Source organism: Pezoporus occidentalis, unplaced genomic scaffold, assembly GCF_034315485.1.
Source record: "Pezoporus occidentalis ecotype Australia unplaced genomic scaffold, CSIRO_AGI_Poc_V1 ctg226, whole genome shotgun sequence".
NCBI classification, from domain to species: Eukaryota; Metazoa; Chordata; class Aves; order Psittaciformes; family Psittacidae; genus Pezoporus; species Pezoporus occidentalis.
This window is the reverse complement of record NW_026914138.1, coordinates 188,888-204,914: the sequence shown is the minus strand read 5'-3', so window position 1 is coordinate 204,914 and position 16,027 is coordinate 188,888. Positions and strand designations below refer to the sequence as shown.

At 49.1% G+C, this 16,027-nt stretch overlaps 1 protein-coding gene across 6 annotated transcripts in view; it reads right to left on the bottom strand.

Moving 5' to 3' along the window:
- The window catches only part of GFPT1 (glutamine--fructose-6-phosphate transaminase 1), a 36,178-nt gene extending 21,978 nt beyond the window's left edge, over nucleotides 1-14,200 (bottom strand). The window contains exons 1-7 of one of the 6 annotated variants that reach the window (XM_062620950.1): nucleotides 14,088-14,200; nucleotides 4,792-4,899; nucleotides 4,312-4,419; nucleotides 3,511-3,636; nucleotides 2,839-2,897; nucleotides 1,557-1,691; nucleotides 61-122 (exon numbers count right to left, since the gene is read on the bottom strand). In XM_062620950.1, the coding sequence (XP_062476934.1) occupies nucleotides 61-122; nucleotides 1,557-1,691; nucleotides 2,839-2,897; nucleotides 3,511-3,636; nucleotides 4,312-4,419; nucleotides 4,792-4,899; nucleotides 14,088-14,094 (605 nt within the window). In that variant the 5' untranslated portion in view covers nucleotides 14,095-14,200. Of the gene's footprint in view, nucleotides 1-60; nucleotides 123-1,556; nucleotides 1,692-2,838; nucleotides 2,898-3,510; nucleotides 3,637-4,311; nucleotides 4,420-4,791; nucleotides 4,900-12,232; nucleotides 12,692-13,589; nucleotides 13,612-14,087 lie in introns of those variants that run through there. The other 5 variants (XM_062620951.1, XM_062620952.1, XM_062620949.1 and 2 more) reach the window with 5 other exon arrangements.
- Between the last annotated feature and the right edge of the window lie 1,827 nt (nucleotides 14,201-16,027).

Genomic DNA, 16,027 nt, shown 5'->3' with positions numbered 1-16,027 from the left:
GCACTCCTTTATGCCATATAGGGATGCAACATGGATGTTCTTTCCCAAAGCAATACCCACCTGGTCCCAACTGCTTGACCAGGATAATGAACACTTTTGAAGACAAGGGCGAAAGCACCTTCCTGGAACAAGAGAAACACAAACTGTTCATCCCATCCTTACAGAGGCAAAGAGCAGGTAAAAGCAGTACCAGAACTTTGGGGTGTCTGCTCAGGTCTGGTGCCAATGGGTGAGACACCATGATCTGCCAGCACAATACATCCCTGGTCTTGGCTGCCACACCTCCTGTGTGAGACCTCACTTGCAGTACTGTGCACGGTTCCAGGGTCCCCAACATAAGGATGCAGAGTTGCTGGAGCAAGCCCTGAGGAAGCCACGAGGATGCTCGGGCCCAGAGCAGCTCCCGTATGGAGCCAGGCTGAGAACATCGGGGCTGTTCAGCCTGGAGAAGAGAAGCTGCGTGGAGAGCTCAGAGCAGCTTCCAGTGTCTGAAGGGGGCTACAAGGATGCTGGGGAGGGGCTCTTCATAGGGACTGTAGGGATGGGACAAGGGGTGATGGGTTCAGACTGAAACAAGGGAAGATCAGGTTGGAGATAAGGCAGAAGTGATTTATGTGAGGGTGCTGAGGCGCTGGCACAGGGTGCCCAGAGAAGCTGTGGCTGCCCCATCCCTGGCAGTGTTCAAGGCCAGGTTGGACACAGGGGCTTGGAGCAAGCTGCTCTAGTGGAAGGGGTCCCTGCCCGGGGATGGATCCTTGCAGATGGGTCCTGTTCCTGAGCACCACTCAGCAACAAGGGGAGCCACACGCTAGGCAGTGCGGTTCCCACAAGGGGTCAGCATCTCTTCCAGATGGAGGCTGCAGGGAAAATCCGAGATCCAGACTTCTTTTCACTGCACTTAACTCCCACTCCATCCCACGTCAGCTCGCACCCCCTGCCCATTCACCCCACAACCCACCAGGGACCCGCTGCCTCAAGATACTTCTATGCCCCAAAACGTGGCCATTTCTCTCCCAGGGAATGAATCATGTTAAAGAAAACCCAACATATGCCTTGGATGAACTGTTGGAGGTAGGAAAGACAAAACCACACCATAACATGTGCCGTAGCATGACCTATGTGCAGCCTGACAGGGTCACATTGGCCACCTCACCCTGGGCAACACTGGAAGGCTGCGTGGAGACCTCACAGCAGCCTTCCAGTATCTGAAGGGGGGCTATAGGGATGCTGGGGAGGGACTCTCCATTAGGGACTGTAGTGATAGGACAAGGGGTAACGGGTTAAAACTGAAACAGGGGAAGTTTAGACTGGAGATAAGAAGGAAATTCTTTTCTGTTAGGGTGGTGAGGCACTGGAATGGGTTGCCCAGGGAGGTTGTGAATGCTCCATCCCTGGCGGTGTTCAAGGCCAGGTTGGACAGAGCTTTGGGTGAGATGGTTTAGTGTGAGGTGTCCCTGCCCACGGCAGGGGTTTGGAACTGGATGATCTTAGGGTCCTTTCCAACACGAACCATTCTATGATCCTATTTTCTGTGTCCCCCCTGCTCCCAGCATTACCAGCTGCTGGATGACCCTCTCCACCAGGGTGGTGAAGCTGATGTCGTCGCTGTCGCGGTTGTCGTACATGTACTTGACCAGCTTGGCGATGCTCTCCGTGTCCGTCTCCGACTCGAAGTCGTAGCCCTTGCTCTCCTGCAGCGACAGCACACGCAGGTCACAGCCCGCTGCCCCCTTCCCACCCTGCTCCTCCTGCCTGCCTTGGCTCATTTGCTTCTCCTTCCCTTTCCCTCACATTGTTCCCAATCTTCCTTTCTACTAGTTTTTCCTTCTTTCCTTTTATTTCTCCTTTCCTCCCCACCCTTAGCTTTTCTTCCCTTGCTTTCTCCTTCCATATGGCATTTCTTCCTTCCTTTTATTCCCTTTTTTCATCCTTCCCTCCTGCTTTTCCCTTTCTTCTTTCCTATTTTCCTCCTCCTTATTCTTCTCTTCCTTCTCTCCTTCTCGCTTTTCCTTGTCTTTCCCCCTCCATTTCTTCTTCCTTTTCCCTCCTGACTTTTCCCTTTATTTCCTGCCTTTCCTCTTCTGCCTTCTTCTTTCCTGCCTTTCCCTTTCTCTTCCTTCCCTCTCTCCCTTTCCCTTGGACTCCTTTTCCTGCCTCCCATTTCCTGCCTTCTTCCTTACCCTTTCCTTTCTCATTTTCCTTCCTTCTTCCCTTCATCTCTTTGTCCTCCTTTCCACTTCCTTTCCCTTTCATCCCTTCCCCTCCGTATTTACCTCCTTTCCCTTCTCCCAGCCTCCCACTCCACGAGTGTGAGTACAGGGGTGAGCGTGAGGATCCGAGTGCAAGTGGAGGAGTGAGTACACAAAGGGGGTGTGAGTGCACACACGACAGTGCAAAAGGGAGAGGAGTACAGGAGTAAGTGTATGAGGAAGGAGCGAGCGGGAGACATGAGTGGGGAGTGTGAATGGGGGCATGAGGGATCAACGGGGAGTGCGAGTTGGGGACTGTGAGTAGGGCAGTGAGTGTGAATGTGAGAGTATGAGTGGGGGAATGCAGTGGGAGGGGAGGAATGGGAGTGGGAGTGACTGGAGAAGTGTGAGTGAGGACAGGAAGGGAAGGATGCAAGTGTGAGAATGTACTCAGAGCATGAGAGCGTAGTGGAGGAGTGAGTGGAGGAGTGAGTGTGAGTGCAAACACATGAGGGGGGAACATGAGTGGAGGAGTGAACGTGAGCGGAGGAGTGGGACAAGCGAGGGTGAGCATACAAGTGGGGGAGTGGGTAAGTGTGGGAGCACAAGGGAGCCAGGGGGTGAGTGTCACACACGCAGTGTCACTCACCAGGAACTTGCGCAGGTCCTTGTAGTTGGTGATGATGCCGTTGTGGATGACAATGAACTCTGGGAATGGAGGAAAGGCCCTGCTCAGCCCCGGCACCAGTCCCCACCGGGCAGAGCAGAGGAGTTTCAGCCCCTGGTGCCATCCCTTTTGCTGCCCCATTTGGCCGGGCTGGTAAAGGCAGGAGGTAGCAATGACCCAGGCAGGACAAGGGTTACTGAGGTCCTGCCATGGTGCTGGAGCCACTCGAGCACTCAGCAGCTGCCACACAACCTCTGGGCACTGATCCTGGCCCTCCCTGGGACTGGTTATGGCTGCAAAGATCCCATGGCCAGAAACTGAGCCCAAACCCCTCCAGCTTCCCAGTAACTCGCAGCACAGCCTGAATAAACCCACTGCCCTGTGACACACTGGGCATCAGAAGCTCTTCCAGATGAGGGGCTTTGGACAAGGACCTGTAGGGATAGGACAAGGGGGAAGCTGGGGCTGCCCCATCCCTGGCAGTGCTCAAGGCCAGGTTGGACACAGGGGTTTGGAGCAAGCTGCTCTAGTGGAAGGTGTCCCTGCCCGTGGCAGGGGTTGGAGCTGGATGAGCTTTAAAGTCCCTTCCAACCCAAACCATTCCATGATTCTATGATGTTCCAAGACCTGCCAGTGCCTCAAGCACCCACTCACCATTGTTTTTATCCGAGCGCTGTGGGTGGCTGTTGATGGGGCTGGGCTCGCCATGGGTGGCCCAGCGGGTATGGGCGATTCCAAGGTGCACGTCAAACTCAATATCAAGGTCCATGTCCTGTTGCTCTGTGGCAGAAGTAGAGGTTTTTAGTCCCATGGGGGTGTCCCCATGCCAAAGTCAAGGTGGGAGTCACACCAGAACAGCAATGCTGATAGGGAAACAGTCTCCTTACACAAAGATTAGAGCTACCCACCTCCCCTTTGGATAAGAGCCCGCTGCACCTGGAAGGACACTGGCACACGATAAGGAAGGGAAGTTATAACACAGCAGCTGTCAAATGCAAACTAGAGGCTGTGATTCCTCTGAAGAGCTTCTTCCCATGCCCTTCCCAGCGCTCACACGAACTCCCCATCCAACAACCTTCATGCTGTGCAGAGATTTAACAGACTTCTAAGAGCACTCCTCTTTTCTTCCCAAGCTCCAGGTCTCTGATAACTATCTCCCAGTAATCCCCTTTCCCCAGCATAAGGAGTCTTTTGTTTGGGGGGTTTTTAGGTGTTTTCTAAAACAAATTCCAGGTCTACCTGACTTTAACAGGATGTGATTCATTTGTCTTGTGAAATCAGGATTTATCTGTAACTTCGTGCCAATGCCCACAGGATCATTGGGTTCTTCACAGCACATGCACTTTATACACAATTTATTTGGAAACCCAGTTTCCTGGGCAAAGCAGATGATCTTCAAATCATGAAGGAGATGAGAGGGCATTCCAAGGCAAAGAATGGAAGGGAGATACGTACTGTGAACCTCTTCGTCCAGAGCCTTCACTTTCCCCTTCTGTTTGATAAGCTGGATTTTGCAGGCATTAGCTTCCCAGTCTTTGTCGTTTCCACCATCGATTCCCACACCTAAACATCACCACAGGATATGAAGAGGAAACGTGAGTTACAGAAAGTGTGGTTTACATAAATACTGTCCATATTTTTCTCTGCATTGCCCTTCCTCCCCATAGCTGAACCTCCAAAGAAAGGCAAGAAATCCCTTTGATAAGCCCCGAGTTTTCCCTTTGTCACCTCATGGCTATTTTTAAAGCATCAGATTCTGGGCATCAAGGATACTCCTAGAAACATATATAGTGAAAGGGAATCCCAACCTCTGCCACACGATCAGAGGCACTTCCAACGTGTGTTGCAGTAGAAACCATTCACAAACACGCCATGGAAATCCCTGTTTAGAAGTTAAGATTCAAACCAGGATGAGTGCTGCTCGGAGAGCGTTACCTGCGGAATCATAGCCTCTGTACTCCAGGCGCTGCAGCCCTTTGATAAGGGTCTCCAGGATCTCCCGCCTCGTCCGGGGAACATGGTAGTTCAGGTAAGCAAAGATTCCTGCATGGGGGAAAAGAGCACAGGCTTACAACAGAGTCACACCTGAGAGAGCCCTGCACGTGGTGTCTGCCGAGGAGGAGCGCTGTGGCATAGCTCTGAGAGGCCTCGGCACTGAAAAGCCTTGCCTGAAGGTACCACCACGCTCACAGCACTTCCTGACCCCACCTGAGGCCCGGTGGAGGATGTTAGTGACATCCCCAACCCTGAAGAGACCAGAGAATGGTTTGGGTTGGAAAGGAGCTTAAGACCATCTGGTTCCAACCCCCTGCCATGGGCAGGGACACCTTCCACTAGAGCAGCTTGCTCCAAGCCCGTGTCCAACCTGGCCTTGAACACTGCCAGGGATGGGGCAGCCACAGCTTCTCTGGGCACCCTGTGCCAGCGCCTCAGCACCCTCACAGGGAAGAGCTTCTGCCTTATCTCCAACCTGATCTTCCCTTGTTTCAGTCTGAACCCATCACCCCTTGTCCTACTGCTACAGTCCCTGATGAAGAGCCCCTTTCCAGCATCCTCGTAGCCCCTTCAGACACTGGAAGACCATCCAAGTCCAACCCTCCCTTGACTACTGACTCCAGATGAGAAAGCCAAAGTTCACCAGCACTGAGCTTTGCATGCTGAAGAACCATCTCCAAAAGGAATTCTTCCTCAAATAACTTTCCCCAACTTCCTCCCACAGACTCACTAAGAAAAACCCCCATTTCCCTCATGCAAACTAACACCCTCAAACTAATGGAGCTATTTTGCCTGTAGGTTGCAAAGGAAGATAAGTCGTTGCTTCTATTTTTAAGCAGTGATGGGACACACAAATTCCTAGAATCCTAATGCCAACTACAGCTCTATTTCAGAAAGATTTCCTTTGGTGCCATCATCAAGCAGCAGCATGAGAAGACATTTAAGTGGATGCTGGAAATAATACTGGAAATCTACCATTTCACCCTAATATTTTAAAGGGGAAAAGTATCCATGTGGAATAAAAGCAGAAGAGGTTTCACACAAACATGGAAGTTGAGGGGAAAAGAGTTCAGACCCACACACAAAGTCCTTTTAAAGGCATCCTGAACCTCTGCTTTGTTCCTGGTGGTGCTGCCATGCTCTTACATTTTGTGGTTTGGAATGAAACTAAACAATTCTAAGCTTCTGATGCCTTCACTTATGGTATAAGTGGAAATACGGGCCACTTGGGGTAGCACCAAATACCACACAGCAAAGCCCCTCCAGTTCTTCTGCACTTACTTCTTTCCATGCTGCTAGAAAAATCAGATGCTCATTCTATTGTTCCTCTTTCTCAAACCACGCAGTCAGATGAAGGGAAAAACACCCAAAACCTGAGCTTTTCCCTGGGTTTCTTTAGCTTCTGCCTTCATTTCCCCCAAAGCCTTTTCTCATCACCACTTGCAAGACCACCAGGACCGAGCTTACGAACATCTGCACCACTTCCATCCCTCCTGACATCCCAACCACGCATAGAGCTTGGCTGCTGCCACCTCCCATGGCCCTCATTCAACCTGAATGTTGTTTCCAGGAACTCCCCAGCAGGGTGAGGTCCTTCTCCACAAACCTTTCAATTCACAGCTCCAACCCAGCCGCTGGCCGCAGTTACCAACCTCTGCTGCACAGCACAAATCTCCTTTGAAGGATACTTCCAATGAGCAAACCCTCCTCTCCCCACCCTTCTGGCACAAAGAAGGTTTCCAATTTGAGCTACTTAGTTCAGTCTGTTTCTAAAACCTCCATTCTTCAGGCAAACAGCAGCCTCCCTGTTTACAAGTGAGCTGACTCCAAATAGCTGTCATCCAGGCCAAAGGATGTGCATCTCACCTACATCCCGGATGCCTCAAGTCCTTTAAATGACTTTCAGGTCTTACAGCAGGAGTACCAAGCAGATTGCTTTGGTAGCAGGCAGCTGGAAAAGTCCCTCTCCTATTTACCAGACACCTCCCAGACACCCAATGCAGCTCATCATACATATAAATAACAAGTGTGTAAGACCAAGCAGGGAAAACAAGCACAGGAGAGGTCTATAAAAAGGCAGGCTGGGTTCCAGCAGTCCTGGACATGTCCCTTCACATCACCTACCATGGCATCCAAGGTACAGCTACTTCAGAAGGCACAAGTATAACCAGCACGAGTAACTGTGAACCGCAAATGTTGCTTATATTTAGCTAAATAATGCCAGAGTTGGAACCTCTCCCTGCATTTGATTTATACACTAAGGGTCTCATTCCCACTCTTTTTGACAGTGCTGGGTCCATCAAAGAGCTCTCCAGAGGCACCAACAGCCTCTGCAGCTATCCCACTGAGGCATAACCCATCCTACTCAGGCACATGGATACCTAGTGAGTTATTCCACTACCAGGACACACCACCAAAGACCATTCAAGTGGGAAACGCTCTTTGGAGTGAATGGGGACCGATGACCAGCATGAAGGTGCTCTGGATGTTGAACATCAGGCTGGCCACAGGAAAATAGCTCCTGGAAACCTTTCCAGTGAACAGCAGTAGCACAAGAGCCTCATTTAGATGGGATACTAGGAACAATTCCTTGCCCAAAGGGTGCTCAGGCATTGGAACAGGCTGCCCAGGGCAGGGATGCAGTCACCGTCCCTGCAAGTGTTCACACACTGTGGAGATGATGCCCTCAGTGCCATGGGTTAGTGGTGGCCTTGGCAGTGCTGGGAATGGTTGGACTTGATGATGTTAAAGGGCTTTTCCAACCTGGTTGATTCTATGGGAGCACAGAAGCACACCAAAATGCCATGGACTGAGCAGGAACAAAGTGGGAACCAATGTCCTCCAGGAAGGGATGGCTCAGCTGGAATGAGCCCCAACAACAGCGCTGTTAAACACCTACTTGTGCTCTAAATACACTGCAAACATGTAGCTAGAAAGGAGCCAACTTGGCATTTGTCTCGGTTATTAACAATTATTACTGTTATTAATTTGAACAAATTATTAATTACAGCACAATTATATTAAGATTATTCATCAGAATATGAAACTAAGACTAAGAATGACACAACCTCCCCAAACCAAGGAATTCATTGCTTCAGAAAAGAGAGACTACATCAGGAATCCAACTAAATAATATGCAAATACAGTATTAACACTTCAAATTAACACACACTTAACAAAGATGACCAAGTAAACACTGGGAGGTTCAGGTTAGAGTCAGTTCAGTGATTAGATGGTGAGAGGAAAATAGCTGGAGTGATAATGGAGATGCCACAGGGAAAACCAAAGCAAAAGAACTCATAAACAGGAAGGCAAGTGAGACAAGAGGGTTCAGAACTCATCTTAGGGAAAACAAGTCTTAAATAAATAGAATAATAGGGAAAAGTAAAAAAGTAGGATAGCAGGGAAAAATAATACATAATGAAAGTAAAAAATGGGACAAAAGGCTGCTGAAAACGAGCACAACTTTTCCTAAACACACAACTTCCTAACCCACAAGCTAAAACCAACTACTTGAAGGCTTCTCACCCATTTATGACACTTGTTGATGCTGAAGTATGTGTAAATACCAGTTTCATTTACTGGAAAGACTTTCAAATGCATTTAATCTTCCCCTTTTCAAGCAAGCCACACCAAAGTGACTCTGATAGCCAGAGAAAGCTTCAATGCACATTTAGCAACCAGCTTTCTATTGGGTTATTCACGACTCTATAAGCAGTCACATTTGTCATCACTCCCATTTTTAAGTACAATTCCATTGCCCTCAACACAAGCTGAGCAAAGAAAGACCCAAAGCATCAAACACTTGTTGTGCTTCACTGACCCGAGCGGTAGTTTGTAAAATCACTTGGTTCTCCCAACAGCCACCAACAGGGGCTCTGTAGGTAAAATACTCCTCTGGAGTTAGACGTCAAGCCCTTGGTCTCACCTGGGTAAATGTGCAGTAAAGAAGGTGGCTGTGCTGAGTCAAAGGGCTCTCAGGTGATCCAGCCCTGCATGATGCAAAACTAGGTCAAGAAGGAACCTGTTTCTACTCCAGAGCTGAACAAAGGGTTGTTCTTCATCCAGCTACAAAGCACAGCCCTCTCCGAGGTGTAATGTGGCACACAGCAACTCTACCTTGCAGTTTAAACTATGCAAGACCTTTCCTCCACACACCAGAGACAGGTTGTGTGTGTAACTCACAACGTTAAAGCCCTGTTTGCTCCATCCCTGCGTTTACATTCATCTCAACCTACAGCATTCCAAAGATGAAGAGGTACCAACCATGAGAGCTGCCTGAAGGCTTCCATCGGGAGCACTCTTGACATAAGAGCACCAATTTTGCTGTCAAAGTCATTTAAATCACAACAGTCAATGGAAACATGTTGCTCTGGATGACATTCCAATGCAACTCTAGCAGGTTTTCCATCAGGGTCCCCATCTGGTGCAGCACCAAGCAGAACACTCCTGAAACTGGGAACCTCAGGTCCCTATAAAGCAGACCTGAAAAGAGGAGTTTCAGTTTCAGCTCAACTTACATGTTTTAGACACTACACCAGCTGGTCCATCACAGCCCTGAGCAGCCTTCATAAGCCTCCACTAAAACCGGCTCTTCTGCAACATCCCATGTCCAATAAAGGGATATTAAGCTAAAATTAGGGATAAAGCCTTCTATGGCCCTCAGTGCCATGGGTTAGTGGTGGACTTGGTAGTCCTGGGGGAATGGCTGGACTCAATCTTAAAGGTCTTTTCCAACCTGGTTGAGTCCGTGACTCAACAATGAGTGGTTTACAGCAGTAACACCACACCTGCCCTCTGGAAGAAGCCAGAAAGAGGAAGTATCACAGAAAATCAGGATGTGTGAGTGACATTTAATGACACTTCCTTGCCAAGCCTTGAGCTGGCACTGTTTGAGGTGAAATCCATGCTTTGTGAAACAAAATCCCAACCTTTGAGCTTCATCCTGGTCCAGCACTGTTTGTCATTGTGAATTCCCAAGCTGGACTAAGGCAGCAGCAAGCATACTATAGGAATTTCTAGGCTCAGAAAACACAATAACCCCATCTGGAATACACTCACATACTTCAGGACTCAACTCTCATATATATTCAGGACACTCATATACTTCAGGACTGGAACAGCAGTCACGCTTTACAAGATAATAAAACATCTCAACCAGTAACTTGACACAGGACTTTGCACATAAGGACTCAAAACTCTTATTCAAAGCATGTCAGCTTATCATTCAATTCTTGATTAATACAGCCCACCGTGGCAAGAAGTTCTACGTAGATTTCTCTAAAGTGAAATACCTTGAACAATGAACTAGGGGACATAAAACCTTTCCTTTCTTGCGGGTTCATCTTAAAAACCTGGTGAACCACCAGCAGAACAGGCACTGAGCTGCTTGTGAAGCTCAACTCTGTCTTAGAAGCCATTCTTAATGTCCAAGCACAAAACTCAGACCTTCTTAATGACAGCTACAGGAAGCATTCCCTACGACGAGGTGACACACCTGAACAAAGAGCATTTTTACCAAGTGGACATTCAGAGTTTCTATTGTTGGCAATCACCAAAAATACTTTTTCTGAGAACTTCATTTTCCTGTGAGCTTTTTGGTGCACATGTTCCCTCATTCCACAGTAAGATAACAGGCAAATGGTATTAATCACCACTTCCAGGTAAGAAGAAATGATCTCCTCCAGTGCCTTGAAGACACAGTTACTCAGGAATAGCTTCACCTAATCCTTTCCCTACAGAAGCAGAAGAGCCTTGGGGCTAGGCTTCGAGATGGATTTACAGATTCCTTTATACCACACCATCTACTGCTCAAACCATCACAACAGACGATGTTATCAGGGCATCCACTTGGCAATTTCAAAGAATCCTTTATCCTCGTGATCATTATTAGGCCTCAAGTCTGCAACAAATTAGATGCAGGTTACTAAATACCACATACATAATACATGTTATAGACCGGGGGAAGCAATAAACACATTTTCCTTCTAGCTACAGCAGGGGAGACACCAGCAAACAGCAAGTTCTCACAGATACTCATCATAGCTCAGAGCAAAGTCCCAGATTGATGCTTAAAACCTGCTGGAGGAGTCTCCTCTTCGTTGGTGCTCTGCACTTTGGAGAAGCGGACACTGTGCCAACCCCTGCGTAATGAAATAAGCCTCATTCCACATGGTTTGAAGGAGCACGAGGTCAAAAGCAAGCAGATGTCATTGTTGTGTCTGCTAGCTGTGTATGGGAGAGTCGATGCTCAATTCATCAAGTCTGCATTGGTAAAAAGCAGAGCAGGAAAACATCCCCTCCATGGAGAGCCACACCTGTCCCCTGGATGCTGCTTTCACTGCCCATGCACACACCTCTCTCCCCAGTTAAAAAGGGCAGAATTGTTCCTGCCTGGAGTAAGCAACCAGTGCATCAGTCCTAAGGCCTCATTCTGGGCAAGAGCCATCACTCTGCTTCACAGAGGAGCATACACCCAGGTGTACAAATGGCATTTCGGCAGTCCCCACTGCTGTGCTGGAAACCCAAGTCTTCAAGCCCATTTTTATCTCCAGCAATAGCTGGTAACACAAGACCTGAATTCTACAATCACTTTTTGTCCTTAAGAATGGTCAGGGCAGGTTTACTTATTTACAGAACAGTCTGGCTACCTTGAAAAACCTGTTTTCCAAACTATTTCATGGATGCCATTGAACTGGTTTGGTGCATCCAACCTAAAGCACACCCAATTTATACCTAGCTAGGTCTTCAAATTGCAAGACATGCCAAGAGCAAAACCTATTTTCCACTCATGTTATCAAAACCAATCCCCCCAGGTTGCTGCAGGCACCAAGGAACCAAACTGTGAGGCTACTTTCCTTTACCTGTCAAGCAGGAAGAGCACATCAGATCACAGGACTTTGTAAGGTCACGCACGCATAAAACATGAACATCAGATTATCTTACATTGAAAACTTTGTGTTGGTAATTCCAGTCTTGAAGCTGTCACAGGGAGAACTCAGGTAACAGTAACAGCATTGTCATCTTTTCTTAATGAAGCAAAACACTCATTCAGTAACTGACTTTCTACCCAAAATGGATAAAAATCCAAACGTGGATGGCGCACCCATCAGACAGCACAGCAAGATAAAGCAACATATATCCTTACAATGAAGGTACAGAAATGTTGTCTGAGGGCTCCTACAAGCAAGCAGGCTTGCACAGCTAACACTACACTGCTCACAGCATGAGACATCAGGGCCCTCTACTCCAAGATGCAGACTGCTGTCACGTCAGTGAGGAGCAACATAAAGTGCAAGTACTCTGAGTACCTACAAGCCAGCTCTGCCTATTTATGACACTTGCAGGATGAGCTCGAAGGGCAACACCTCTGTTTGTTCACCTTGTTCCATCGCTGGAGTCTTCTGCTGCTGGATGGAAGGAGCCCAAATTGCCACTGCAGTCGATGCTTCCAAAGAAAAGCTGAGACCACCGGTGATTGTCCTGTGCTCCCAGATGGAGCTCGAAGGCAGCAGCAGAGCTCACTGCGTTCCTGTGCTTCTGCCAACTGCTCTTAACCACAAGTCACAAGAGTTCATGTGGTAGCACCCTCTGCCTCCAAACAGCTCCCCTCCTGTTTCCTACAGAACCTGAACTGTCTCCAGCCATGCACTTCCTGCGCTCCGAAGCTCCTCAGTTTCCAAGGCTCATTTTTCTGCATGAAGGTGCTTGGTTAATGCTCTCCTCTTCTTGTTTTTCACCGCACGATGTATTTCTGGCTCCCAGAACAAAACTCAATGATCCTTAATGCCTTCCCTACTGCTTCGTAAAACATTCCAATATCCAAGGAGAACTTTGCTTGTATCAATAAGGGAAGAAGCACGTTTAATCCTGAACACAACGAGGAACTACCCACAGCATTGTCAGGGCTTCTCGTGTAAGACAAAGAGAATACTGTTAATATTGCACATTTCAAAGGCCAGACCTCAACTAAGGCAAGCACAAGGCCCCAAAACCATCCCTATCCTTGCAGCAAGCTATTTATAACAATAATTACCCCTTCCAGTCTTAGCTTTGCTCCGCTTTGTACCTTTAACAAAAATTAACATAGTGTTAAACACAAATATGAATTCCCGACTGCCTCTTCATAACGCTCCACAGACTCGAGAGGCTGAAGGTGATACTGGTTCCATCTCCCCAAAACAATGAAAGGAACGGCAATTTGCTCAGTGTAAACCCCACAACCTTACTTAGAGCAGCATTTTAATTACAAACATAACAACACGGGGGAAAGAAAGAGAAGGAAATGGGGAAAAACAACAAAGAAGAGTCAACAGGTCAAAGCTGCATGAATTTCCATGGAAAGACATGAAAACGTGGTAGAAGGAAGAGAAAGGAAAAATCCCATCCCTGTGTCCAACAGATGAGGCGGAGACATTGCACTAATACAGCAAACAGGAGGGGAAAGTACCAAAGTGACTCTTAAGGCATCTGCTCAACCGAGGGAAGCCCTGTTGGGGGTCAAGCAGCCTGGTGTGAGCTGGGGCAGAACCCCACAAGGGACATTTCCACATCGCGTTTACCTGCCTGCCTCACAACCTACACCGAGTAAACTTGAACTGACGTACGAGCATCCACGGCACAAGTTTTAACGCCTAAAAAACCATACCCAGGAACCACACTTTCCACCTAGAAGCGCCTGTTCTGATACAACCACATTCGGAAAGGCTGCCGGTGAAACCCACGTCCCCTTTCCATACCGTGCATATCAGTGACGTTCACCGGGGCTTGGGCTCCCGTGTCGCTTGGCTGCTTTGAGAACTAGAACCCACAAAGCCACCCACCACCATCCCCAGCACCGCTGAACCAGACCCAGACCCAGACCCACGGCCACCACCGAGCGCCCGCAAGGCTCCCGCACCGACGGAGCAGCGCTGCCTTTTGTACGCGCCGGCCTCAACCGCACGCAATTTGGGGACAATTCGCCTTTTTGAGTTATTATCCCGTTGCAAGACGCCTCCCCCCGGGGGAAACGGACGCGGCCGGTGGACAACATCGATGACACCCCCAGATAACGGCGCTCAGGGCCCTTAGCGCTATAACCGAGGCAACGCAGACGCGGCCGGCGCCTTCCTTCCGCCGGGGCTGCCCCGGGAGCCGCGGGCACGGCCCCGCAGGGACAGGGACAGGGACAAGGACCGGGACCGGGACCGCTCCCCGCACACCCATCCAGGCCGCGCCGCCCGCCCGGCCCTTACCGCACATGGTCCGCCCCGTTCCGCGGCCGCGCCGGCTCTGCGCGCCGGGCCCCCGCCGCCCTCCCTCCCTCCTTCCTTCGGCGGAGGGGTCCAGGGCGCAAGCCCGCAGCCCGGCCCGCTATTGGGCATCGCTGCCCGCCCCGCCCCGGTCTCGGCCCGGCCCCCGGGACGTGGCAGCCGGACCTGCGGCCCCGTACGGGCGGAGGAGGCAGCGCTGTGCCCCGTTAACACCGCCCAGGAGCGGTTCCGACCGCGGTTACCCCCAGCCCAGGCTCCGGTGGGGAGCAACCATTGGGCTCCTGCACCCCAACTCCCCCCTGGGCTGTTCCAATCAGTTTCTACTCCAACTGTGCTATAGCAGCAGGGACCCGGAAAATACAGAAACCATCGAGATGAGCCTGCAAAGCAAACGGGGATGGGCGTGTTTGACAAAGGAGAGGCTCACCGGCTTGGTTGTGCTATGGGCAATTGCCACGGTCCAATAGTGATGGGAAAACTAGCTAAAAGCCTAAGGCTATAAATGAGGGCAATCCCTTCGGAAAAATGCTGTTTGCTCAAATTTGACTTCAGAAAAACGGTGTTGACTTTGACTTAAGAAAAATGCTGTTCACTTAACTTTATCTTGACGCTATAAAAGCCAACAGATAACCAAGGGAGGGAGCTGAGAGCCTTATGGCAGCGGAAACTGGTCTCCCACATGAGAGGGAAACTACTAATCCACAGAAAGGGGATCACCAGAAATACACACAACATACTCTGGCACAGAAATACCTCTTCCTCTGCACTGGCTGCTGTTCCAGTTCTCTTTGTTACCCATCTACCAGGCACACCCAAGGCTCCTGCTGGTTCATTCCTGTATCAGGGTTTCTATGCAGCAGCTCCTGTTCATCACTTCTTACCACAACCAGAACATCTACCTAACATAAACTACAGCATTAGCATAAGGCAAATGGAAAGGTTCTGACCCTACTTCTAAACAAGGGGTGCCCAGACCTGAGGGAGCACGGACAGGCCAGCCAAACACTCCCAAAACACACAGTTCACATCAGCAAACACCAAACCTCAGCGGTTAAACCTATGCTATACTTGATGCTATAGAAAGGAATGCCTCAAACTGAAGCTCACCCATCCACACGCACTGATCTGGTGCGGATGCCACAGAAGCTTACACACACAGATATTTAGCTCCATGTGTTTACTCTGGAAGTGTCCATTGCTTATTTTTCCCCTATAAAAAGCCAGTATTTATCCCCTCCATAAGGTGCTACTTCATTCTGAGGTCTGCTGCACACACAATACATGGTTTTACTAGCACATGTAGTTCACACAGATGTAGATGTGACACTTGGTACCAATGGAGAAAGGTGAAAACAATTCTCTCTCACATGTAAGCCTTTTAAAATGAACAAAAAGGGAAGAGGAGTCATGGTTGGGGAAGAAAAATAAACACCCATTTCCTTCAATATAACTCATATAAATAGAATTTCTGGATGAACTCCTGCATTTTAGACAGACTGCAGACGATCACCTCAGAGGAGGATGTTTTGCGACCCCTGATACACCACACTGTGCAGATTAACATCAGGGAACATGAGCAATGCCCAGGTTGGAAGTACCTGTTCCAAAGCTGCTGTCAGCGAAGGCTGGGGCTGTGGGTGCTTCACTCCGTGCACTACAGCATCACAAGTGTCTTACAGACACACAGGCTAAATCCTCCCTCCTAGGAGCATGGAATGAGTCACTTCCTGACAAAAAGCACATGTCCACCTGCAAACAGTTTCAAGATGATGAGTTTAGATAGCTGTCATCATCTCTTCCTGTAAGAGAGAGTGCTAGAACATCGCTCCGGAGACAGGAGTGGATTTGCTCTGTCCCACAGGAGTGAAAAACAAACAGGCTGAATGGCTGACTGCAGTCTTGCACTTATCTAAGCCACAGCA